The sequence below is a fragment of the Aristolochia californica genome, unplaced genomic scaffold (assembly GCF_029961685.1).
Source record: "Aristolochia californica isolate CCGP_79_NKW_82.1479 unplaced genomic scaffold, dmAriCali1.0.hap1 SCAF_13, whole genome shotgun sequence".
Classification (NCBI taxonomy): domain Eukaryota; kingdom Viridiplantae; phylum Streptophyta; class Magnoliopsida; order Piperales; family Aristolochiaceae; genus Aristolochia; species Aristolochia californica.
The window spans coordinates 9,125,975-9,152,484 of NW_027181804.1; the positions used below are offsets into that span (position 1 = coordinate 9,125,975).

General features: G+C 38.4%; 3 protein-coding genes, 1 long non-coding RNA gene and 1 other non-coding gene across 7 annotated transcripts; 4 read left to right on the forward strand and 1 right to left on the reverse strand.

The window, feature by feature from the left end:
- Positions 1-339: 339 nt before the first annotated feature.
- LOC137948916 (uncharacterized) lies at positions 340-5,140 on the forward strand. Its single transcript, XM_068795133.1, has 3 exons — positions 340-422; positions 2,884-4,556; positions 4,690-5,140. The coding sequence occupies exons 2-3, from the start codon at positions 2,888-2,890 to the stop codon at positions 5,058-5,060; spliced, it is 2,040 nt and encodes a 679-aa protein (XP_068651234.1). The 5' UTR covers positions 340-422; positions 2,884-2,887; the 3' UTR covers positions 5,061-5,140.
- A 411-nt stretch (positions 5,141-5,551) lies between these two features.
- Positions 5,552-11,358, forward strand: LOC137947573 (uncharacterized). Of its 2 annotated transcripts, none has more exons than XR_011111552.1 (3): positions 5,552-5,907; positions 10,296-10,370; positions 11,292-11,358. It is a non-coding gene; the product is annotated as an uncharacterized lncRNA (long non-coding RNA). The 2 variants fall into 2 exon arrangements; XR_011111551.1 differs by lacking the exon at positions 5,552-5,907 and adding an exon at positions 9,572-9,774.
- A 1,200-nt stretch (positions 11,359-12,558) lies between these two features.
- Positions 12,559-12,630, reverse strand: TRNAW-CCA (transfer RNA tryptophan (anticodon CCA)). Its single transcript has one exon. It is a non-coding gene; the product is annotated as a tRNA-Trp (tRNA).
- Positions 12,631-12,911: 281 nt separating this feature from the next.
- On the forward strand, positions 12,912-14,912 carry LOC137948394 (cytochrome P450 71AU50-like). Its single transcript, XM_068794475.1, has 2 exons — positions 12,912-13,897; positions 14,111-14,912. The coding sequence occupies exons 1-2, from the start codon at positions 12,956-12,958 to the stop codon at positions 14,735-14,737; spliced, it is 1,569 nt and encodes a 522-aa protein (XP_068650576.1). The 5' UTR covers positions 12,912-12,955; the 3' UTR covers positions 14,738-14,912.
- Positions 14,913-24,617: 9,705 nt separating this feature from the next.
- LOC137947910 (germin-like protein 8-2) lies at positions 24,618-25,365 on the forward strand. Of its 2 annotated transcripts, none has more exons than XM_068793750.1 (2): positions 24,618-24,744; positions 24,836-25,365. In XM_068793750.1, exons 1-2 carry the CDS (start codon positions 24,618-24,620, stop codon positions 25,363-25,365), a joined length of 657 nt encoding a protein of 218 aa, XP_068649851.1. The 2 variants fall into 2 exon arrangements, with proteins under 2 accessions (XP_068649851.1, XP_068649852.1); XM_068793751.1 differs by having other exon boundaries at positions 24,618-24,729; positions 24,830-25,365.
- Positions 25,366-26,510: the final 1,145 nt, after the last annotated feature.

A 26,510-nucleotide genomic window follows, 5' to 3' on the forward strand; every position in this document is an offset into this window, starting at 1 on the left:
GCTTATTCCATATTGTCTCCTACAACTGTTTATAAGTAAAAATTATACAAATAAAAGCCTTCTATTGAAAACACGATTCCCTGTTGGCCGTTTACACGAGGAATTGGATAACACGCGTATAAGAAAATACACTTTAAAAGTTTAATTCATTTTGCGTATATTTCTTAAAAAAAAAAAAACATTTTCACGAAAAATTAAAGGAATTTTTCAGCGAATCATGGCGGGACCCAACCGTGAGCAAACAGTTGCACGTGACGAATTCCACGGCACCTCGTCGGGGCTACTGGTGAGCCACGCCAGAGTCGCGCGGAGTTTCATTTCCTCGTGGCTTCGCCGTCCTCCTCTTGCCCGTCGCGGATTTGTCGGAGAGGCTCCAACCTCTCTGCATCAAAAGCCAGAGATATAAGATCCCTACGATCCAGGTACCTTGTTAACCGCTCAGGAAAGTTTCTCTTTTCGCCCTTTCCTTATCTTTCCCCCTCAAATTTCTCTCTGCTAGTGTTAAACACCGGTTTTGCTGAAGGACTCGTCTCCTAAAATTTGCAACTTTATAATCGGATAGTTTGATATTCGCTCTGTTCAACCTCTAATTCAGCTGAAAAGTTCCCATTGTGTGAACGATGAAAAAATATCGGCCCCATTTGTGGGCTTCTTCGAAAGGATACAAGCATCCCATGTGCTCTAGGAATTTAAACTCATCTTGGGATTTTTCTACTTGTGATTGAATCAAGGAATGTCACCGTCTTCTGGGTTCTAGGCGAATAGGCAAGCGACCTAGACCAGAATCACATGTTCTGTCATCTCGAAACAGAAGTCATCTTCTTCATATTAAGTAGTAGAAATTGTAATTTTGTTAGAGAAATTCTCAGAGCATCGTAAATATAAGCTAGTGAAGAAGATAAAGGTGGACGTCTTTTGAACAATTAAAAGGACATCAACGTGGTTGTCCAGTTGCATCACTGTGGGACTATTGGAGGACGGAGATGTGGAAATTTCTGCTGTTAAAAGACTTGCACTTACCAATCAAAAAAAGAAGAAGAAGAAAAAAAAAAAGAACAAAACTAAATTGATGCACACCCTCTTATATTAATTCCAGCATGTCTCCTGACTTCTTTTGCTAGCAGTTCGTAGTTTGCAATTCTCAGGACAGGGCATCCTAATGGCAACTCATATAATGCTTGAGCAACTGTTGTTTTTTGCTTCACTGGATGAAGTTGTTCCTTTTGTTGTCATTCTTCTGCCATTGGATTTCCCTATTTGTCGCCAAATAACTTAAGCTTGACACACAATGATTCTAATTAATTCACCCTCCAAGGTGCATGATGAAGTCAAATCTCTGAAAGTTATATGCATCATCAAAGTTTTCTTCCGTCAAAATGCATTAGTTCTGGCTTTCTTTGCTCGATATTTGTAACTTGTGTGAAGGGCACTTCAGTACACAAAACTCAGATAACCTCTCAAGGAATGCCTTGTGGCATTTGAGTCGATACATTGTTCTTAGATGCTAGAAACATAAAGTTTGTCAAGATTTCATAGTTGATAATATTCTTTTAATTAAAATTTTAATACCGTAGACACTCTGTAGGGGTCTCTGATTGCCTGGTGAGGCAAAGTTTATGACTTAATTGTCTGATTGTATTGATTAAATTTCAAATGGTGCATTTCCTTGTTATCCATACTTATGATATTGGGGAGCATAATGTTCCTTCACAAATAGGTTTTGGGCTTGAGGGAAAAGAAGTAGGCACTTTTAGCTGCAGCCAATGTTAGTTTTGTTTCTTTCAGTCTTAATATGAAGTCTTTCTGTGGCCTCCTGAACACAACTTCTGAGGTTAGGTTTACATTTATTACATGGAATCATCTTCAAGAAATTGTTATAGCTATTGTTTGTACTTAGAAAGAACCACATTGTTGTATGACTTTGTAATGTCTCTTGCTTTGCAACTGTCGACAATGTCATAAGCATTTGTTGAATCTTAGGAAGGGCAGAAGAACCTATTTTTGCATTGGCGATATAGCAACAGTGCTTGCCTTCAGTTTTACATTGATAAAAGCCTCTAATCTTGACAAGATAAAAAAAAAGTCTTCATTGTTCAAATGTACTTTGATGATACTTCTTCTAGTTGGAATTAAAGATACTTTTCCTATTTATTTTAACTTGTGCACAGTATTGCTTTCCCCGTCTTTTTTTGGTCTAGGATTCAGAGTGATTAGATTATAAGAAATTGTTATAACTATTGTTTGCGCTTAGAAAGAAACACATTGTTGTATGACTTTGTAATGTCTCTTGCTTTGCAACTGTTGACAATGTCATAAGCATTTGTGGAATCTTTGGAAGGGCATAAGAACCTATTTTGGTATTGGCGATGTAGCAACAGTGCTTGCTTTCAGTTTTACATTGAGAAAAGCCTCTAATATTGACAAGATAAAAAATGTTTTCATTGTTAAACTGTACTTTGAAGATACTTCTTCTAGTTGGAGTTAAATATACTTTTCCTTTACATTTTAACTTGTGCACAGTATTGCTTTCCCCCTCGTTTTTTGGTCTACTTCTAGGATTAAGAGTGATTAGATTATAAAAGTGCTTTGTGCTTTGAGGTTCTATTTTGGTATTGGACTATCTGTTGGTAAAAAAGACTCCCTTATACTCTTCATATTTTAAAGTGTTTGTTTTCTGGTCATTCTATTACAATGGGTTTAATACCGGAGCCATAGGCATAGTAAGGTTCTAACCATGAGACCTCCCACTAAAAGTCCTCTCAAGAGGCCATAGAGACACAGCCCAAATCTCCAATTTTGAAGTGTTTGCTTTATCTTATTATTCAGTGGTTTTGTGGTCTGTCCCATACTTTTCATCATTCTAACATCATTTATTGTTTATAGGAAAATGGTGAGAGGAAGAGATACTTGTTGGGAACACTGTGTCTTGGTTGATGCAACAAGGCAGAAAGTTAGATGTAATTATTGCCATAGGGAATTTAGTGGTGGTGTCTACAGAATGAAATTTCATCTTGCTCAAATCAAGAACAAAGACATAGTCCCATGTACCGAGGTACCTAATGATGTAAGGGACTTGATCCAGAGCATCTTAAGCACCCCCAAAAAGCTAAAGAGTTCTAAGAAACCAAAGGTGATTGAAAGGGCACAAAATGGCCCCCAAAACAGTTCTTCTGCAAGTGGTGGTTTTCATGCCAATCCTGTATCTAGCGGACAGCATGGCAGCACTTGTCCTTCTCTATTATTTCCACGTCCTTCACCAAGTGCTCAGCCACCTGTGGATGATGGCCAGAAACAAAAGCAGGATGATGCTGACAAAAAGATTGCTCTATTCTTCTTTCACAACTCAATTCCCTTTAGTGCTTCTAAATCAATCTATTATCAGGCAATGGTTGATGCTGTTGCTGAGTGTGGGGTAGGCTACAAACCTCCATGTTATGAACAACTGAGATCTAGCCTGTTGGAGAAAGTGAAAGGGGATATCTGTGACACCTACAAGAAATTTAGAGAAGATTGGAAAGAAACTGGTTGCACAATCTTATTGGACAGCTGGTCAGATGGTCGGTCCAGGTCACTTCTAGTTTTTTCTGTCACATGTCCTAAAGCTACACTATTTCTTAAATCAGTTGATGTGTCATCCCGTGCTGATGATGCCCATTACTTATTTGAGTTGATTGAGTCAATTGTTTTGGAGGTGGGAGTGGAAAATGTAGTTCAAGTTATTACAGATAGTGCAGCTAGTTATGTTTATGCTGGTAGACTTCTCATGTCCAAGTACCCTTCATTATTTTGCTCCCCATGTGCTTCATATTGCATTGATAAAATGTTGGAGGATATTAGTAAGCAGGAGTGGGTCAGTACTGTCATTGAGGAGGCAAGGACCATCACACGGTACATATACAGTCATGCATGGATACTAAATCTAATGAGAAAATTTACTGGTGGGAGGGAGTTGATTCGACCAAGAATTAATAGATGTGTGACAAATTTTCTCTCTTTGAGGGCTATTGTGATCCAAGAGGACAATTTGAAGCATATGTTCTCCCACACTGAATACTTATCATCAATATATAGTAGAAGACCTGATGCCCAAGTCATTAAGTCTTTGCTGTACACGGATAGATTCTGGAAGTTGGCACATGAAGCTGTTAGTCTCTCAGAGCCACTTGTGAAAGTTCTGAGGATTGTAGATGGGGATATGCCAGCTATGGGCTATATATATGAGGGTATTGAGAGAGCAAAAGTTGCAATCAAGTTGTTGTACAAAGGAATTGAAGAAAAATACTTGCCAGTTTGGGAAATTATTGATAGGAGGTGGAATATGCAACTTCACTCTCCACTACATGCTACTGCTGCTTTTCTGAACCCATCTGTTTACTATAGTCCTATTTTTAAAGGTGATGTGAAGATCAGAAACAGGTTTCAGGAAACCATGATGAAAATGTTTACTGGAGAAAAAGATAAAATTGAACTGACTAAAGAACATCCAGTGTATGTCAATGCCCAGGGTGCATTAGGGAGTGAATTTGCTATGATGGGCAGGATATTGAACTCTCCAAGTATGCTGCCCTTATGTGCTCTTCATATTTGCTTTTGGGTTTTTGCATTTTAATTTTTTGAAATGGTGAGCTCTATCTGTTTTGTTCTGAGCAGTAGCAGACCTAATAGGCATTTTCCATTGATTATCTGCAGGTGACTGGTGGGCTGGGTACGGTTATGAAGTCCCCACATTGCAAAGGGCAGCAATTCGTGTACTAAGCCAACCTTGTAGTTCTCACTGGTGCAAGTGGAACTGGAGCACCTTCGAGAACATACATGCCAAGAAACGCAACAGGATGGAGCATGAAAAGTTCAGCGATTTGGTTTTTGTGCATTGCAATCTTCGATTACAGGCTATCACCCAAAACAGGGATGACAAATGTAAACCCATTATTTATGATGAAATAGATGTTAGTTCTGAATGGCCCACTGAATCTGAATCTCCCTTCCATCAATTGGATGATTCATGGTTAGACAATCTGCCGTTTGAAAGCAGAGGTAGTAGCCCTTCAACTTACGAATAATAATCATTGAAAATTTGAGCATGTAGAAATTTGCACCCCTTTTGTATGATATCTGCAACTCTGGGGTTGGTTCACTCAATCAAATCTTGGTACAAGAGAGTTCCAGTGTTTGATTTTTCACTTTTCACTTTTCCTAAACAACCTCTTTGGTGACGCTGCAAGGCAAGCTCTTGTTTTGAAGATAGCCGGTGTTCTGCTAACCCAACAGACTAATGATCTCTTTGCAGAATGAAGAGGATCCGAACAAGAATGAACTGAAATGGATGCAGGAAATCGAAATGTAGGATATGATAGTGATGATGCATAATGAGAAGATGGAAAAAAACATTATCAACTTAACTGTGAGCAGTTGGGTAGCTAGGTTTCTGGATATTTTGACGGAAGGACTTCTGGGCGAGGGGCAGGAAACAGAGAAGATACAACAGTTGGAGTTCAACGAAGCAGAAAGAGTCCCAGAAAATTGTTCTTGTTCCATTAACGTGATTGGTTGGACTTCTGTTTTGAATAACTATATTGCCAATAACTACATCTTACATTCATTAATCCTCTGTGACAAACAACACTTCATGGTAAATTATTATCGTCTCCTCATTGCCGGTGCCGGTGCCGTCGCCTAAGCCCCTCGCCTCGCCTCGCCTCGACTCATTCTCTTCCGCTAGTCTCCCCTTACGCCGACCCTTGCTGTTGTCCTCTTCCTCTTCCTCGCCATCAGCACTCATTCCCAATGGCGCCTAATCCTTTCTTCGTTCTTTCATTCTATTTTTCCTCTTCCACTAAAGCTTCTCCCAGAGTCTCCATTGTCGTTTCCGGTGACACCGTCGCCATCTGGTTGCCATTCCATTGCAAGGTACGAACCAGGCTCAATCAAACTTGCACCTTATCAATTTATTCATTTTTTGAAATGTTCTATTAGAGAACAAGAAGGGTATCTAGCTTAAATTTTGATTTTGCTTTGTCTGCTTAGTCGACTTTTTTATTTTTTATTTTGGTTTGTCTAGTTAGAATAATTGTTGCTTTAGGGTTCTCTGTTAGAGAACATGAGGATCCCAAAATTGGCATGAGCATTGAAAAATACAAAGTAATGGGTGTCCGTGGCCAGCTATATTTACGAAGCCTCAAAATAGGCTTTTATGCTACTACCCTCATGTGAGTCTTGTAGCTGTGAAACTAGGGATAGTTCTATTTGAGATGACATAGGTTGGATTAGAGTTGGGTGAGATGTTCTCTACTTTTTCAATGTTCAGTACCAATTATTATGTATTTTTTATTTATGCATTGTAAATTGTTATTAGTTGATTCCTTTTGATAAATAGTAAATATTACTTTTGATAGAGCTGGTTTATTTCTATTGACAAGTGAGTTAAATGACTAACAAAAACAAGACTTGATCAGAATAATGTTGATATTTACCAAATAGCTAGGCAGCATAGCAATAGGTCCTCTGTTTTGAAAGCTCTTTTTAACTCATTTTTTAAATTTTATTTTGTCTAAGATTTTATGTTGAGATTGAGTCTTAAATCTTTCTTTGCACTGTACTTCAAGGCATAGGACTACCCTAATGCAGTATAAATGACTAATGATAATTGTTAAGATTTCCCTTCCTAATGTTCTCTCTCTCTCTCTCTCTCTCTCTCTCTCTCTCTGTAGTGCCTTCATTTAGTAGAGTCCAATTTTTCTAGTGATATGTTTCTTGAAAGGCCTTTCTGATTCAAATTCTGCATTGAAGGACTGGAGGTGCAATGGCAGAGCTTATGTAGCCTATCGTAATTATATTTGCAGACCAAGAAATTAGGAAAATTTACTGATACCAAGTAAGACAAGCACACCAGGACAAAGGTTAGCTAAATATTTAAAGAGGACTAAGAATATGCTGATAGTTTGCCCATGATATTTTGATGGTTATCTTGCCACAACAAATGACTAAATCAGATTACTTGTTTGAGACTACTTGTTTGAGCCATGCAAAGAAACAGATTATCCTTATTTCAGATAAGATCAACCTTAAAATTTCTTATGTGATTATGCATCAGCCATTGCTGATGCCTCAAGGAACTAAATCATAAACCTAATGAAATATAGAAGCAAGATAAAAAGGCATTGAAATTAATAACTTAAAACCCAACATTGCCCCACCCTCACTCATCTCCCTTCTATTATAGAAAATAGCCTACAAGAAGGATTCTTGGAATTAGAAAAGACTAATTAGAAAGAAGATTTGAGTAAGAAATATTCTTTGGGAATTCAACAAGGTTGCTTCGTTTCTCCAATGCTTTTTAAGGTTCATAGGTGAAGCCTTAGTTGTCATGTTTAAATTAGGGTGTCAAGTTGGTTTGTTGGAGCATGCTTGAAGCAATAGTGGTTTGCCATAGGTGGCTTGAAACTGTAGATTTTAAATCATGTTGTTGACAATCATATTGAATGAAAGCCTTAAAGCACCTAACTCTTTTAGAAAAACTCCCAAAGCTTTCCGGATTCAAGAAGAAGTTTTGTATAGCAAACATAAATGCTTGGAAAGAGATCAAGTTCTGAAATTTCAATTGCCCCTGTAGTGTTTTATTGCTTTATGTTGCTAGTTTGTAAATTATGGTTGCCTTAAGTTTGAAATTTTAATGCGATAGCTCAAACTGCTGGGAGTTTGAGTGGGTTCCCAAGTTTGACTGCAATGAGGGTGTCAATGGATACAAACCCAAACCATTAGTGAAAATTCAAATTTAATTCATTAAGAAATGGGTTTCCTACAAAAGGTTATGTATTAGGTTCTCTTCCTTGAATACAATGGGGTAGGAGGTAAGAATTTTACCATGTGTTGCTGCCAATAGAAATTGCAGCACCCTGCTAGGTGCAATTACCTACCATAATAGGCTGGGACCATTGGATGTATCTAGTGGAGGCTATCGATCATCTAATCTATAATATGATGCAGCCGAAAAATGCCTGAAGGACAGAGGGTCTAGAATGGCTTATCACTCTATTCCAACAGCTTTACAAGGCTGGTTAGGTAGGATCTCTTGTACCATTATCTTCTCTAGCCATTAGGTAGAGTATGAAGAAAGTAATTTGAAAGAAGGTGCCACACATGTGATTTAACAACCATGCAAAGAAACAGATTATCCTTATTTCAGATGAGATCAACTTGAAATTTCTTATGTGATTATGCATCGGCCATAGCTGATGCCTCATGGAACTAAATCATAAACCTAATGAATTATAGAAGCAAGATAAAAGCATTGAAATTAATAACTTAAAACCATACATTGCCCTACCTTCATTTCTCTCCCTTCTATTATAGAAAAAGGGCCCACAAGGAGGACCCTTTTATGCGTATACTATAATTTCAATAAAAATTTGTTACATTAGTGGGCCCCATGTTTTTGCTTTTATGATTCATATTTAGAATTTGATCTTAAAAGAAATTTTGGTAGAAAAATAGTAATATTTAGAATTACTATCCATAATTTAATATTCGATCAATAATTTAAAGAATAAGAGTTGTTTTTACCTTGCTGTTACTTTTCTCTTGCACCTTAGAGGTGCAAAGATACCTAAGAGTGAAGGTTGAAGTTAGTAAACTACAATCAGTTTTCTTATTCTTTGAATTTAAATTTCAGCTATATGTTTTGCCATAAGAAAATTGATAGATTCTTGAAGTATATATTCATGCCTTACCACACATTATTACCATGAGTTTTATGTTTTGCATGATATAGGTGATACCATTGTAAATGTATGTTGATCACTCTATCAAGCAATGCTCAAAATTAGATGGAATTCATTTTTAGTAATCCTTCATGTATAAGGAAGAATAGGCTTCATTTTTCAAATGTTTTCTCAATATTATTTCCCAGCATTATGTTGTTTATGTTGAATCTCCATTGATGTGCTAATTTCATTACATCAGACTTTATGGCAATCCAGTATGCACTCAGACTCCCAGCCTCAATTACTGTCAACTCCAGCAGCAATCAGATGAACCTCACTCCACCAGTCTGGCTAGTTCTGGAAGCAAATCATGTCATGTAGGTCAGAAGCTCAGCCCACAGAGCTGCAACTGTGCCTATCCATATGAAAGAATTCTGTATTTTAGAGAACCATTCTTCTGTGACTTATCAAATAGTACATTATTCCATGCACTAGAAAGGCCCCTATGGACAAAACTTGACCTCAGCCTAGACCCAGTCTCTCTTCAGAACCTATTTTTCAACATGGATGATTATCTTTAGTCCAATTGGAATTCTTCAGCTTCAATCAATTTATGTAGGTCATTCTACTAATGGTCTATCCATCTTTCCAACATCATGGGCACTGACAGGAAAAGATAGTGGTGGTGCACCACAACTAAAAGGAGCTAGATGGTTTTCTTATGATGAACTCAAAAAAAGTCACCAGAAATTTCTCAGAAAACATTGAGATTGGATAATATTCAGACAATAAAGATCCTTCAGACAATATTCAGTAGATTTTATGCGCTTTAAGTTGTTTATTCCTTGCTTCACCAAGTCTACAGAGGAATGTTGCCAAGGCCACAAATGGTAGCAATAAAAAGAGTGCAACAAGGAACCATGCAAGGAGGGCTCGAATTTAAAAGAGATCAAGCTCCTCACCAGGGTACATCACAAGAATCTTGTTGGCCTCATGGGTAGTTGTTTTGAACAAGGAGAACAAATGTTGGTCTATGAGTATGTCCCAAATGGAAAATTAGGAGAGAGTTTAACTGGTTAGTCCCCCTTCCCCAATCAAACATCTCTTTTATTATAATATTCCAAACTATTTATGAAAATTACTTTCAAAATCAATCACTTGTAGGTAAAAGTGGGATTTACCTTCACTGGAAGAGAAGGCTCCAAATTGCCTTATGCTCAGCAAGAGGACTCTTTTATCTTCATAAGCTTGCAAACCCTCCCATAATTCACAAAGATGTCAAGTCTTCAAACATTCTTTTGGATGAAAACTTAATGACAAAGGTTGCAGATTTTGGACTCTCAAAGCTTCTATGCTTTGAAATATGTTCTAGCAAATGATTTTTAACGTTTTCTTCCAAATGTTATAGCTATCTTGCAGATGGTAACACTAATTAGACTTAGGACTCCATGTCCATTTGCATACATCTAGACCTCTACTCTTCTTTCTTGATACAAATGTGTAAACTATATTCACTTTGATGAACGAAATATGTAGGATGGAAAGCTTAAAGTTTTCTTCCTATCACAAAGACCAAATTTCTTATATGATTTGCAGGTTCATTATGTTTCCAAGTGGAGAGGCACAACATTCATGATGAGTAGACAAGGACTTGGAGTTGGGGGTGGAATAGTAAGCCCCAGATTGATCTATTTTATTTGACTATTTCTTCTTCTACGTGCAGCCATATTATTATTTGCTTTTTTCACAAAAAGCCCAACAACAAGTTTTCCTTTTGTTTCATAAAACTATATATACAACTCAACTTGGCTTTTAGGTGATGTTCAAAGTAGTGTAACTTTTACTTTCTCCTGTTAGTTTTTTTTTTACTGATTGGTTTAGTGGATTTTTATTGGTTAATTTGCTGGGTAAGCAAATCAGGAAAGGGATATTGATGCTGAGTGTTATTCCTCAATGTTAGATTATGTTTCTATCATGTGACTAAATTTGGATGCAGAAATTGTTCATGCTGAATTGTATTATGTATTGACCTTGTAATGTGATATTTGAACTTGACAGTGAGATTAATCAGGAAAGTACCGAACTTTGATATTTGTGCTGTGGAAAAAAAATATTGACAGAAAATTAAAAAACAGGTCACTAACAAGTACTTTTAGAAAGCAAAGCATGAGAGGTCAGTCAGGTGATAACAGGTGTGTCAGATGATATTGCAGGGTTTAGGGATGACTATGTCGGCCTTGAAGTGTTAGGTGTATATCTAACTAGCTACATTGAGCTGTATACTAGTTGCATTGTTTTCATTTTATTGAGAAGACTTTGTTCTAATCGTATGGCACAAGGCAACTGGATTTCTGGGTTCAAATCCGAATAGAGTTATATCACTCTTATTGTGTACTAAACTCTTTACTTTTCTTGGTTAACCATTTGTTGATATTGTTTTGAGCTTTTAGCCATATATTTTTTTCTTTACTTATTATTTCTTGTGTTTCCATTGTTCAACCTCCAAAGAGCAGTTATTTACAAGGATTTTGACATAGATGACTTCTAAGACTAGTGAGAATTTATCTATCTCGTTGATTTTTGTTTTTACAGTTTCGTGAGAATTTGGACCGATGGCCACATCTAAATGAACTGATTTAATGCAACAAGGCATATTGGGTGAAAGATGATAACAAGTATGTCCATTTTGAGACTATCACTCCCATATCATTTCAAAGTGAGATTTTTGAAGGTCATATAGAAGTTGATGATTAAGAGAAATGTCTGAGAAATGGCTAGTTGTTATTCAAAGTGTTATTATTCTGAGTGTGTTCATTGAAAAAAAATGTACTCTGCATAACTTTGCTTACTATGGTATAAAAATGTATTTTTTCAGTGCAAGTCAGTCCAAGATGGAAGATTCTATAGATGGTGATATCTTGCTTTTGATGACTACCTCATCTACCAGCATAGAGAAATATCAGTTTAAGAGAACAATGGCGAGCAGTGTAATCATATTTTTTTTTTTTTTTTTATGTTCAAATTTACAATCTGAAACTGTAATTTACAATGCTCAAAATATATCTGAAATTACAATGCTCTAATTACATATGTTTAAACCACATAAGAGTATTTTACATCTGAAACTACAAAAACACATTTTTGTGAAACAATTCATAGCTGAAGAGAATTTTTTAGTACAAATGATAAAGAATAATGTGCTTCAAAACTTACAGAATTTTCATACTCGAAATTCATAACCACTATGACCCGAAATATAGTTATATTTTGTGTCTATCTCTTCGTGATGTAATACTCAGGAAGTTGATTAATCCTCATTCTCTCCCTCTGGTACTGAATAATATTTCACGGTGGCGTGCTTGAAGAAAAAACAAGAAAGACATTATAAGAATGTTCTTGGCAATCGAGGAGAGGAGAGGAGAGCTGCAAATTCCTCTAAAGAAATGAGTTTTCATTTCCCGAAAGAATTTCCTTCTCTCCGAGGCCAGATTCTTCCTCGGGGATTTCTCTGAGAGAACTCTCTGTCCACCCATCAAAGAAATTGTGAAGCTATGGCCAGAGCTCTGCTCTCCAGCGTCTCTCGTCACATTTTCTTTTGCAGCGGTATTCATTGCCTTTACCTCAAGCTCCTGGGGAGGTGGAAGAACGGATCTTCGGGTTTACCTCCGGGTCACCGCGGCGTTCCGTTGCTGGGCTACCTCCCTTTCCTCGACCCAGAGCTCCATTCCGGCTTCGCCGAATTGGCCAAAACCTATATCCCCATTTGGCCGCTTCCCCCTCGGTCGCCGCCAAGGAGGTCCTCCGCGATACCCAATTAAAAGACTTTTCGCCAAAAAAATACATCCGCAATTTTGGGTATTGAACCCGACGTGAATCGAACACGCAACCTTCTGATCTGGAGTCAGACGCGCTACCATTGCGCCACGGATCCTACGGTACCATTGAAGGCATCACAGGAAGGATCTACTCTACTCTATATTCACCATTCGTCTGTCAGAAATACTAATAGGATGAGGGAGGAAAGGGAAGGCCCACCCTCCAATTGCAGCCTTTTCTTCTTTGTCTTTTTGCCCATTCCATGCGTTGATTGTGTCAAATAGAATTTTAATGACAAGACAGAATGCTCTGTTTATAATTGATGCTCGAAGCATCTTAGCAAGCCGTCTATTTGTCTTCTTCATCCGTCAACTTTGAAATGAGTGTTAGAATAAAATGGTAACAAGTCTCCTCCCCGAATTTTCCATGGTCAATTGCCAATGGAGAAATTCCCCAGAATATCCGACCTTGTGTCGCTTGAATCCCTCCTCACAGCTACCCTCGCAACGGTGTCAATCGTCTATTACCTAAACCTTCTCCGCCGATGGAAGCATCGACGCCCGCCGTTGCCTCCAGGCCCCCGCGGCCTGCCCTTACTCGGCAACCTCCCCTTCCTCGACCCGGAGCTTCACTCCGGCTTCGCCCAACTCGCCCGAATCTATGGCCCCATTCTATCCATCAGGCTCGGTACCAAACTCGCCGTCGTGGTGACCTCTCCTTCTCTGGCTAAGGAGATTCTCCGCGACCATGACATCGTCTTCGCCAACCGCGACGTACCCGCGTCGGTGTTGGTCCTCGGCTACGGCGGCCGTGACATCGTCTGGACTCCCTACGGCCCTGAATGGCGGATGCTCCGTAAGGTCTGTGTCCGGGAGATGCTCGGAAACGCGAGCCTCGATGCCGTGTACGGTCTCCGCCGGCGGGAGATGCGGGGAACGGTGGCGGATGTCTACTCTAAGGCGGGGAGCCGAGTCACTGTCGGGGAGCGAGCGTTTTTCATGATTATGAACGTGATCACGGGCATGTTGTGGGGCGGTACCCTGAAGGCGGAGGAGAGGAGCAGTATCGGGTCAAAGTTCCGGCAGGTTGTTGGAGAAATTACTGAGTTGTTGGGAAAGCCTGATGTATCGGATTTATTTCCTGGTCTTGCGAGGTTTGATGTGCAGAGGGTCCAGAGACGGATGAAGGCCCTGTTTCTCAAGTTTGATCGGCTCTTTGACACCATTATTTATCAAAAATTGAAAATGGATAAAGGGGAAGTTGAAGAAGTGGAAGGAGAGAAAGAGCGTATAGATTTTCTGCAGTTCATGTTGAACTTGATCAAGGAGGAAGAAGACTCTAAGACACCCTTCACTATGGACCATCTCAGGGCGTTGCTCATGGTACACGACCTCATATTATTGATCACTGTCTACGGCTCTCATCTTCTTAAGATCGAATTGTTGAACAAGCCGGCATAATAAACGTACTACTGCCCAATAAAGCTAGAATTGAAGAATCGAAACGGATGCAGCAGTCTTTTAAGCCTTGTGCATATCATCGTTCTTGCTTATGCTGTCCGTGGTCTGAATATCTTTCTGTGTAATTTCTGACAGGACATGGTCGTGGGCGGGACGGACACTGCATCCAACACGATAGAGTGGGCAATAGCTCACATGATGGACAAGCTGGAAGTGATGAAGAAGGTCCAAGATGAACTGGAAAGGGTGGTGGGGAGAGACAACATCGTCGAAGAGTCCCACATCTCCAAGCTACACTACCTCGACGCCGTTGTAAAGGAAGTCCTCCGCCTACACCCGGCGCTACCTCTCCTCGTTCCCCACTGCCCCAGCCAGTCCTGCACGATCGGTGGCTATACCATCCCCGAAGGCGCGCGTGTCTTCTTGAACGTATGGGCCATACACCGTGACCCCTCGATCTGGCCGAACCCCTCGAAATTCGACCCTGAGAGGTTTACACAACCAAAGGCCAAATGGGATTACAGCGGCAACGATTTCCACTACTTTCCTTTCGGGTCGGGCCGGAGGATCTGCGCAGGGATAGCCATGGCAGAGAGAATGGTGATGTATGCGTTGGCTTCGTTGGTTCATTCCTTCGACTGGACTCTGCCGCCAGGAGAGAAGCTTGATCTATCGGAGAAATTTGGGATTGTGTTGAAAAAGGCTACCCCTCTGGTTGCAGTCCCCACGCCGAGATTATCCAACTCGGAGCTGTACCAATAGTTTTCAGAAGTTACCGGGAGGTTCAGAACATGGCTTGATGTAGTAAATTCTAGTTTTTTTTTCTGTAAACAATATACTTAACGCACATCATTAGTAACTGAGTGCTTGTTTTCATAAAAAATATCTATCTTAATGGGGATCTTGAATGTTTATTTGTATGGACCATCAAAATTAACTCGAGTGCATGTTTGTATGATAGTTTTATTTGAGAGTTTTTTTTTAGGTACAACATACTTAACACACATAATTAGTAACTCGAGTGCTTGTTATCATCAAAATTATCTTAATGGAGATCTTGAGACCAAACAACACTATATGAGGAGAAGGAAAATATGAAACAATAAACAAACAAAGACTAACTACCACATGCATTATAGAGGCTAAAAGTAAGAAATAGAGAGCGAGTTTGACCTTGAATTTTAAAATCTTCAATTGAATATTCTCTTCTCAATTTATTTTTTTGTCCCTATTATATCTATGCAATTTGATTCACTTTTCCTTTCCCTATTTGCGCCTCCCTAAGAGAATTCATTGTTTGTTCTCTTTCTCAAATTCTGCCTTTGCCCATTTCCACCAACATCTCAATACTGTTTTCCATGTATCTCTTCTCGGATCTATAGTCTTCCACCAGCCAAAGCTAATTCATCATCCCCTCTTGCACTCTAGTTCTGGGGTTTTCAGTTTATTTGTGAACACCTAGTCTTACCATATTTTCTCTTATCAAATATCCAATTTTCCCTTTCTTGCATATCTTAATCCTTTCCCACAATTTCAATTGACCTATCATTCAACATTTTGTGTACCAAGTGCATATGGTCTTCTAATTTTATTCTCATGTTGATTCTTCATCATTCATTATCATTCTATCAAGTTCAAGTTCAAGGATTCCACTCATTAATCATTAAGGGTTTGTTTGGAACCCAAGGAAAAGAAAAGAAAAGAAGAATTTGATCATTATTATTCCCAAAAATAGTTAGTAAAAAGGAGATTTGATCATTATCTCATTTTCACTAACTATTTTTTAGAACAATAATAGTCAAATTCTTATTTTCTTTTATTTTCTTTTCTAGGGGTTCCAAACGGACCCTAAGGGAACTCTTGGATATAAGAGTGAAAGGAGAAGATCGAAAGTGTTGGGAGAAATGTTAACAGTGAAATGGAATAACCAAATCAATTATCAAACAACGGAAATAATACTCTCCCACTTTGTGTGAATTTGTTGGGAAGTAATTTAATAAAAAAAAACCCACATACACACAAAGAGCCAAAAAAAATTTACGTGGAAAACCCTTCAAAGCAAAGGGAAAAACCACATGACCTAGTCCAGTTAAAACTTCCACTATCAACAATGATGTGCATAGATAGTGGTTTCGTCATCATATCTGACCCATTATCATCAGTATGGATTTTTTTCAATCTGTAACAACTTCATATCCAATGCATTATGAATCCAGTGATATCTCACATCGATATGAATGAAAGGTTGAGTTCTTACTGAGATGGATGACACTCTGACTGTCACAATAGGAGTATACTTCTCTTGTTTCTGACCTAGTTCTTCTAAGAACTTCTTCATCCATATCAACTCTTTGCTTGCTTCAATTATGGCAATATACTCAGCTTCCATGGTAGGCAAAACAACACATTTTTGTAGTTTGGATTGCCTGGACAGCTCCCCCTGAAGTGGACTTTCTGGAATCAATGTCACTAGCCATATCTACATTTGTAAACCCTTCAAGTATAGTTTTACCATTTTCAAAGCACAAACATACCTTGGAAGTACCTTTGAGGTATCTCAAAATCCATTGAACTGCATTCTATTGCTCTTTTACTAGATTTGAGAGGAAGTGACTGACTATTCCAATTGCATGAGCTATATCTGGCCTCGTGCATACCATTGTGTATATTAGACTACCACTGCTGAGGCATATGAGACTCTTGCCATATCTTCCTTCTCTCTATTTTTAGAAGGACTTTGCTTTGTGCTCAACTTAAAATGAATAGCAAGAGGAGAGCTAATTGTCTTAGCTTTATTGATATTGAATTTCCTGAGTACTTTTTCAATATATCGCTCCTGAGACACACACAACTTCTTCTCTTTTCTATCTCGGTAAATTCGGATACCAAGAATTTGCCTTGCTCGCCCCAAGTCCTTCATAGAGAAAGACTGTCTTAACTGCTTCTTCAGATTTTCAATTATTGAAGAGTTCCTGCCAACAATCAACATGTCATTAACATAAAGCAGTAATATTATGAAGCCATCATCACAAATTTTTTACACAAATACACAATGGTTAGAGGTAGTCTTTTTGTAGCCTTGCTCTTCCATAACTGACTCAAATTTCTTGTACATTGTCTGGGCGCCTGGTTTTGACCATATGAACTTTTCTTTAGCTGACACACACAATCTTCTTTTCTTTTCACCCTGAAACCCTCTGGTTGCTTTATATAAATCTCTTCCTCTAAACCACCATGTAGGAAGGCAGTTTTCACATCCATCTGTTCAATTTCTAAGTCGAGGCTAGCTGCTAAACCAAGAACCACACGGATAGAGGACATCTTCACAACTGAAGAGAAGATCTCATCAAAGTCGATACCTTTTCGTTGACTAAATCCCTTAACAACCAATCTAGCTTTGTATCATGGTCGGGAAGTGTGTTCATCTTGCTTCAATCTATAAACCCACTTGTTCTTCAAAGCTCTTTTGCCTTTGGGAAACTCTACCAGTTCAAGAGTGTGATTGTCTTCCAATGACTGCATCTCATCTTGCATGGCATCAACCCATTCTGCCTTATGTTTATCTTCAATGGCTTTTGCATAACACTCGGGTTCATCCCCGTCAGTCATTAACACATACTTGTTTGTAGAATACCGAGTGGAAGGATGTCGGTTTCTGATAGGCCTTATGAGTGGAAATTTGGTAGTATCTCTGATTTTGGCAACTGTTCAAGGGTCTCATTCTGTAAGGGAGCATCTGCATCACTTGGACTCTGTTGGTCATCTTGAGTATCATGTTCAACCTAAGTTGGCAAATCGATCAATGCCATCGCCTCCAAGTCAATCCAACCATCATTGCACCATATCACTACATTATTTGTCTTCTCAATATCTTGTATGGTTTGATCTTCAATAAACAGTACGTCGCGGCTTCTCACTAGTTTCTTATCAACTGGATCATATAATCTGTACCAAAATTCACCCAGGCCATAACCTAGAAAGATACACTGTTGGGTCTTCACATCGAGCTTAGACCTCTCATCCTTTAGAATATGCACAAATGCTTTACAACCAAAGACACGTAAGTGATCATAGGTAACATCCTGACCAGTCCAAACTCTATCTGGTACATCAAACTGAAGTCGAACACATGGTGTTGGATTAAGAACATGTACAACTATATTCAAAGCCTCACCCCAAAAAGATCCTGGAAATTGTGCCTGTGAAAGTAAACATCTCACTCTCTCAATCAGTGTTCTATTTATCCTTTCAGCTAAGCCATTCAACTGAGGAGTCTTCAGAGGTGTCTCATGATGCCGAATACCTTGCTGTCAACAATAATCATCAAATGGGCCTGGATACTCTCCCCCGTTATCAGTTTGGATGCACTTCAACTTCTTTCCAATCTGCCTCTCAACAAACGTCTGAAACTGTTTAAAAATTTCTTATCCTTGATTCTTTCTTTTCAAGGTTTAAACCCAAGATTCCTTGAATGATCATCTATGAAGGTCACAAAATACAAAGAACCGCCAAGTGTTCTTGTCTTTATAGGACCACAGACATCTGAATGAACTAGATCAAGTATACCTGTCTTTCTTGAAGGAGAATCTATTTTGCTTCCCTGCCAAACAGTGAGTACACTTTTTCAAAGATGCACTCTTCATTCCAGACAAAAAATTCTCTTTAGCCAATATTGCCAAGCCTTTCTCACTCATGTGGGCAAGTCTTTTATGCCACAATTGTACTATGAGCTCATTCTCCTTAACATTAATAATGCTACTAGAGAACCTTGATTGTAGTATGTACTAATTTGAAATCTTCTTGCCTCGAGCTATAACCATAACACCCCTTGTAAGCTTCCATTGCCCATTACAAAAGACGTTGCAAATACCCTTCATCATCAAGTTTACTTGTAGAAATCAAGTTCAAATGGATATAAGGAACGTGCTTCACATCTCTAAGAACAAGTATTGTGTCGTTATCAGTTTCCAAGCACACATCTCCAATGCCAATAAATTTAGCCAAGCCACCATTGCCCATCTTTACTGTGCTAGAATCATCAGGTACATAGTTTGTGAAGAAATCCTTTCTGGATGTACCATGAATTGAGGCACTACTTTCAATCACCCAGCTAGTTTCATGAGAAACAATGTTTACAACATCATTTTTATCACAAACAATGAAGAAGTCTCTAGTAGTGGTGGCGACAACTTGATCATCTTTCTTTTCATCAACATCTTCTTCTCATTCCCTTGGTCCTTGTATTCTCTCTTCAATTTTATACAATATCTCTTGATATGCCCTTTCATGCCACTATGATAGCACTTAACATTAACAAACTTGTTTGACTTGCTTTTGCCTTTATCTCTGTTCTTCAGACCACTGCTTTTACTCCTCCCCCTCTTTTCTGTAAACAAGACCTCTGACTGCGAAGAGGAACCTTCTGATTTTCTTCTCATTTCTTCATTCAAAACATTGCTTTTAGCTAGATCCATATTGATTACGCCATCTGGGGCTGAGTTAGATAATAACATTTTGAATGTCTCCTAAGAGTCTGACAATGTACCAAGTAAAAACAAACCCTATACCTCAACGTCGAACTTGATACCCATTTCAGGCAACAGATTAATTATTCCTTGGAATGTGTTCAAGTGATCTATCAACGGATTTCCATCTTGGTATCTCAAAGACATCAAATGCTTGATCAAATACATTTTATTGTTTCCAGTCTTTCGAGCATATAACTATTTAAGTTTATTCTAGAGTGTACGTGCATGTGTCTCCCCACTAATATGGTTCGAAACATTATCATTTACCCATTTTTTGATGTACCCACAAACTTGTATATGTTGCAAGGTCCATTTTTCATCGGATTTATTTTCAGGCTTCTTAGTAGCAAACACCTGTTGATGAAGTTACATCACAAATAAAATTTCTTCCATTTTTCCTTTCCAAGTATGATAATTAGAGCTATTCAAAGTAACCATTCTACTAAAATTAGCTTCCATTATTCAACACAAAGTATTGAACAACTATAACCCCGATTTGATACCAATTTTTGGGAGAAATATTAACAATGAATTGGAATAACTAAATCAATTATCAAATAGTGGAAATAATACTCTTCGTCTTTGTGTGAATCTATTTTGAACTAATTTAATAATAAAAAAACCCACACACACCAAAAGCCAATAATTTTTTTACTTGGAAAACCCTTCAAGTTATGGGAAAAATAACATGACCTAGTCCAATTAAAACTTCTACTATCAATGATGATGTTTACACAAATGTTCTCTTTAGATAACACTAGAGGCAAACAATCAACAATAATCTCAAGAAAAATACTTTCTTGGCAACCAAACAATGTGATAGAAGAGACTTCACCTAAGAAGATGTGGTACTGTTCATGGATACAAACACTAGAAAGAATGCTCTAAATCCGATCTCCACTATTCTGATTGTAGAACTCTGAGTCATGAACGTGTCTGCAAAATTTTAGCTCAATCGAACCACAGACGACGCCAATCAGAATGTTTGACGGAAACTGTACGACCTGCTCTATTTTGACAGCCACTTTATCTTCTCCTTCTCCCACATGCTCTCTTACCTAACAAATAACCGAAGCACTTAGGTTGTAGTAAACCTTAATAAGTTGGGCCTAAAGAGCTCCATGTGGGCTTAATGGACCCACATGGGCCATCTTCTATATAGGAGGGAACCCATATAACAAATCTCCTCCTTCCCGACTATGTGGGGGGACTCACCATACCTGTTTTTGCTCTGGATATTTCATGTTTTTGCATAGGCAGTAGTTTCGTCATCATATCTTACCCATTTTCATCAGTATGGATTTTTCAATATGAAACAAATTCTTATCCAATGCATTACGAATCCAGTGATACCTCACATCAATATGTTTGGATCTTGAATGAAAAGTTGAGTTTTTACTGAGATGGATAGTGCTTTAACTGTCACAATAGAGAGTATACTTCTCTTGTTTTTGACATAGTTCTTCTCAGAAGTTCTTCATCCATATCAACTATTTGTTTGCTTCAATTATGGCAATATACACAACTTCTGTGGTAGACAAAATAACACATTTTATAGTTTGGATTGCCAGGGCACACCTCCCCCTAAATAAGTAATCAAGGACCCCGAGTGGACTTTCTGGAATCAATAGCACCAACCATATCTGCATGTAAACCCTTCAAGTATAGGTTTACCATTTCCAAAGCACAAACATGCCTTGGAAGTACCTCTGAGGTATCTCAAAATCTAGTGAACTACATTCCAATGCTCTTTTGTTAGATTTGAGAAAAAGCGACTAACTACTCCAACTGCATGAGCTATATCTGGCCTCGTACATACCATTGCATTCATTAGACTACCCACTGTTGAGGCATATGAGACTCTTGCCATATCTTCCTTCTCTCTATTTTAAAAATACCTTATGGTCTCTTTAAATACCTTAGTCGTCATCAATGAAAAACACGATAAATTACTTTCTTCTTCCGATTCTTCTATATGATATTAGAGCTCTCGATCAACAATCTTCTCTCCCTTCCAATCGCTGAAAATCGTAAGAGCTCTCTAAAGACGTCGTCGTTGCCACTACGTCCTTTATACACATAACAAACATTGATTTGAACCTCGATTAATCCAAAAGCTCGCCGTCAGTGGAAAGCGATACCTTAGCCAGACCCCAAGGGCCTTCTGAACCTGCCATTGTCACTGTCGGAATATGTAATACAAAAAAGGCTAAAAGATTAAGTTAATTACAAGTTAACACCACTAGCTTTAATTCTCCAAGACATTCATTCATACTATTGTGTGTGTGTGTGTGTGAGGGTTTCACTAAAGAAGCTTAACCTCACTAAAGAAGCTTAACCTCCCGTTCCTTTAATATATATATTGATAGGTATAAATATTTGATGACATGTAGCACAACAAAAGCTCTTTACTAAATGCTCTTTTACAAATATTCTTTCTTTAATATCCTTATTAATAATGTTGTTAAGAAATAAGAAAGCGAAAACGAAAATAGCTATATGCAACTATACATGGCAAGTTATAGAGTTAGAGTTTATAAAATTTTCTCTCAAACGATTAAAAAGTGTTTTTGGTCAGGACGACTGTCTCCATATTCACTTCCTCAAAAAATTGAAACCCCAATGGACTAGATAATAAAAAGATACGTTCTCTTTAACGAATTTTGTTCATTGAAAAACTTCCAGGCTTGAAGATGTTTCTTTGACCATTTTGTTTGTGTTTGTGCCTTCTTAGCTCATGTTTCATATACTTTTTTTTCATCTAGAATTATATGTATCTCATTTTAGGATCTATCCCCTTCTTACTCTAGCGACGGCCGACTCTAGCAACACCAATAGGTCATGCCCTCTGCGAGGTCGCCCCTTCCACTAGGTCGCCCCCTCCGGGATTCGAACTCGCTACATGGGTGCCTGCTCTGATACTAAATGTTAATAACCTAGGAAATACTACCTAAAAGACCGGCCTTGTAGGTAGCGAAAAGCCAAGTACTTAACCGAGGACCATAAAAACCTAACATTCATGTCATTTAAGAAACAAGGTGAATTCTAGTATGTGTGAAAAAATTATTTTGTTTATAATTAATATATAGGTGAATATGAAAATGAGTAATCAAGTAAACTTGCCACCTCCTAGTGGACAACTACACATTGGAACGCCTGATCAGGCCAAATCAGCAAGAAACATAGTAGGACATGTGAAGCACAAGTTCTCCCACCTAAACCACGCACTAAAACTCAAAATATAATCCCTATATCATGAATTAAATCAAGCATTACACGGGGAGTCGAGAATAGTTTAAGTATGAAAATACCATTTAAAAGGCAACTTACGCGCCCTCTAATTTCAGACTTAGGGGTTTCCTAAAGTGTCTTAGCCTGAAACATTCATTTATGGATATTACTTGAATAAATAACAGTGATTATCTATCTCGTAGGTTTGTACACAATTACTTGCGAGCTTAGGGAGATAAAAAATCAAGACCTCTATAAAGAAAACAACAAGACTGATAAAGAAGGATACAGGTTGATCGAGTTCGAGACAGACTCCAATTCAAACTGTAAATCTTGTATCCATTTACGGCACGTAGTTGAAGAGTTGTAATATTAGTAATCGTTACGGTCTCTATTGCAAAGATACCTTACGGTCTCAATAAATTCCTTAATCCTCATCAATGAAAAACACGACAAATTACTTCCTTCTTTAGATTCTTCTCTATGGTATTAGAGCTCTCGATACACAATCTTCTCTCCCTTCCCGTCGTTGAAAATCGTAAGAGTTTTCCGAAGCCGCCATTGTTGCCACTGCGTCCTTTTTGCCCATCGTAAACGTTAATCTGAACCTCGATTAATCAGAAAGCTCGCCATCAATGAAAATCGCTACCGTAGCCGGACCTCGAGGGCCGCCCGAAGCCGCCATTATCACCATCGGAATATGTGTAGGAGTATATTTTGTTAGATATAGCATATTTCAGTGAGAAGCTGGTTAGACAACCAAAGTGGTTATCCAACCTCAATCAGCTTGCCAATTTGGAATGAGGGTTTCACTAAAGAAGCTCAACCTCCCGTTCCTTTAATATATATATATATATATTGATAGGTATAAATATTTGATAATATGTAAGCACAACAAAAGCTCTTTACTAAATGCTCTTTTACAAATATTATTTCTTTAATATCCTTATTAATAATGTTGTCAAGAAACAAGAAAGTGGAAACGAAAATAGCTATATGCAACTATACACGGCAAGTTATAGAGTTAGAGTTTATAAAATTTTCTCTCAAACGTTTAAAAAGTGTTTTTGGTCAGGACGACTGTCTCCATATTCACTTCCTCAAAAAATTGTACCCCAATGGACTAGATAATAAAAAGATACGTTCTCTTTAACGAATTATGTTCATTGAAAAACTTCCAGGCTTGAAGATGTTTCTTTGACCATTTTGTTTGTGTTTGTGCCTTCTTAGATCAAGTTTCATATAATTATTTTTATCTAGAATTATATGTATCTCATTTTAGGATCTATCCCCTTGGACGTTTTTTGGGATAAGATGAACTTGGGTGAAAATTATTTCATCTTTGAAAATTGATATAAATGCAAGAAATTAAATTTTAGTCAAAAAAACTTTTCATTTACACATTTTTCTATGATTTCCTATCAGCAAAAACATAATATCCGATATTTCTAATAAGTACAAAAAGGAATATCCACTAATACAAACAAACATTAAGGGAAGAAAATGAAATATTAATTTTCATATTACGAGAATGAGAATTTTAATATTCTCTGACATTGTCAAAATTAAGAAGATTCGAGTGCTTATGTAAGCTAACCGCGTCTATGGGCGTCCTTTACTTGCAGGACGGGACTAATATTAAAGATCAAATCAGTATTTAATGTGGCAGATATTGGCATGAGAATGGATCAATTAAGCTCCTGCACCAGACTGAGTAAAATATGTTCAAATCTGACTGTTTCAATCAAATTTGATGAGTTTTGAACCTGGAGACCTTTCTGTTCTTCTATAAAAGGGCACGGTCCCTGTTCTTCTCTCCACCAAAGCCTACTCTTGTTCTTCTTCTGCTTGATTAGAGAGAGAGAGAGAGGGAGAGAGAGAAAATGGGCAGCTCCAGCCTTCTTCTTGTCCTCCTAGCCTTAGCTTCTCCTCTCATATTTGCATCCGATCCAAGTCCATTGCAGGACTTCTGTATTGCAGACCTTAACAGCACAGGTATTTCTATATTACGTTTCGATCTCTGAACATGGTTCCATTTTAGCACCCAGTGGAGGGTGAACAATGCTAAGTGCTAATCGAATTGTTTCTTTTGCAGTTCGAGTAAATGGGTTTGTCTGCAAGGACCCCAAGCTCGCCATGGCGAACGATTTCTTCTTTACTGGGCTCGACAAAGTGAGAACCCCATCGAACGCTGTTGGTTCCACTGTGACAGCAGTGAGTGTGAACCAGGTTCCTGGTCTCAACACTCTGGGCATCTCCATGGTGAGGATCGACTATGCGCCATATGGACAGAACCCACCCCACACGCACCCACGAGCTACTGAGATTTTGACCGTACTGGAGGGCTCGCTGCTGGTCGGTTTCGTCACTTCTAACCCTGAGAATCGCCTCATAAGCAAGGTGCTTCAGAAGGGTGACGTGTTCGTCTTCCCAGTCGGGCTTGTCCACTTCCAGTTCAATGTGGGGAACACTAACGCAGTCGCCATTGCAGCTTTGAGCAGCCAGAATCCAGGAGTGATCACCATTGTCAATGCCGTGTTTGGGTCAAAACCGAAGATTCCGGCTGATATCCTCGCTAGAGCTTTCCAGGTGGACAAGAAAATCGTTGATCTCATACAGGTCAAATTCTAAATGGGAAGACAAACCATTGCTAGCTTGAGTAATAAAATCGGAAGTGGATCCTTTGTACTCGTATAGAAGAAAATTTAGCATTCATGTAGCAGTCACCTAATAAAGATGTTCCATCCATTGTTCTTTTCTGCCCATATTGTAATAAAGGAAGTTTCAGAGAGTGCTCGTTGCTCATTATTCCGAGATGTTTCTAATGGTGGTCATTGTTCATTATTCTGAAACTCAGGGAATGTCTGATTCGGCCATTGTCCATCTTTACAAGTTCTTCAAATTGAATGCTGGGCCTTGAATGCAGTTTCTGCCTGCAAAACGCCTCCGGTCGTGGCTGAAAAATGATGTTCACATGGTATTCAATTTTAAAATTACAGATAGGTTCTGATGATTTGCATGCAGGGGACAGGGCAGAGCCGAGCTCTCCCTTGCCTGTGTTTTGTACGTAAGGGGGAACAGTCCCGTGGAGCTTTCTTCCACGAAGAGCGATGGGGGTATTAGTTCTCCTCTTTCCTTGCTTTTGAATTGCACAAGGGAGGTCTTTCACCGGATCAGCGCAGGTCGGCAAGGTTTACAATTTAGTCTGTAAAGCCTGTAATTACGAAGACTTCATGGAGTACCGAAACTAAAAAGACCTAAATATATATATATATATATATATATATATATATATATATATATGTGCGCGTTTTCCATATACTGAGTTAACTTGTCAACGTACTCGAAAAGTTCTGGATTTCCTCATTCCAAAATAAATAAATAAGACTAGAACCAGGTCATTAGTTATTTATGCAAGCAGATTGATTCTTTTACTTTCTTAGATAGACCTGTTGGAATTATGGTTTCAAGTATATTGTTTATAAAATAAAATTACCATTATTCATATGGTGTGGGGCTCACTTCTAGATGCTTTGTCATTGGATGTTCAGTACAGGGAATAATGGCCAGCACATCCCCCTGTAGAGGTAGATTAAATGGGTGCATTGACTTAGTGGACACATCCCTTGAGAATAAGGAGATGTGTCTCTCTTGAGGGGATGTATCTCTCCTGAGAGGATGTATCTCTTCTAAGAGGATGTGTCCTTATAAATAATCATTAGTGTCATACCCTTTGAAAATCTATAAATTCCTCCATGGTCTTACAAATGAGGTTA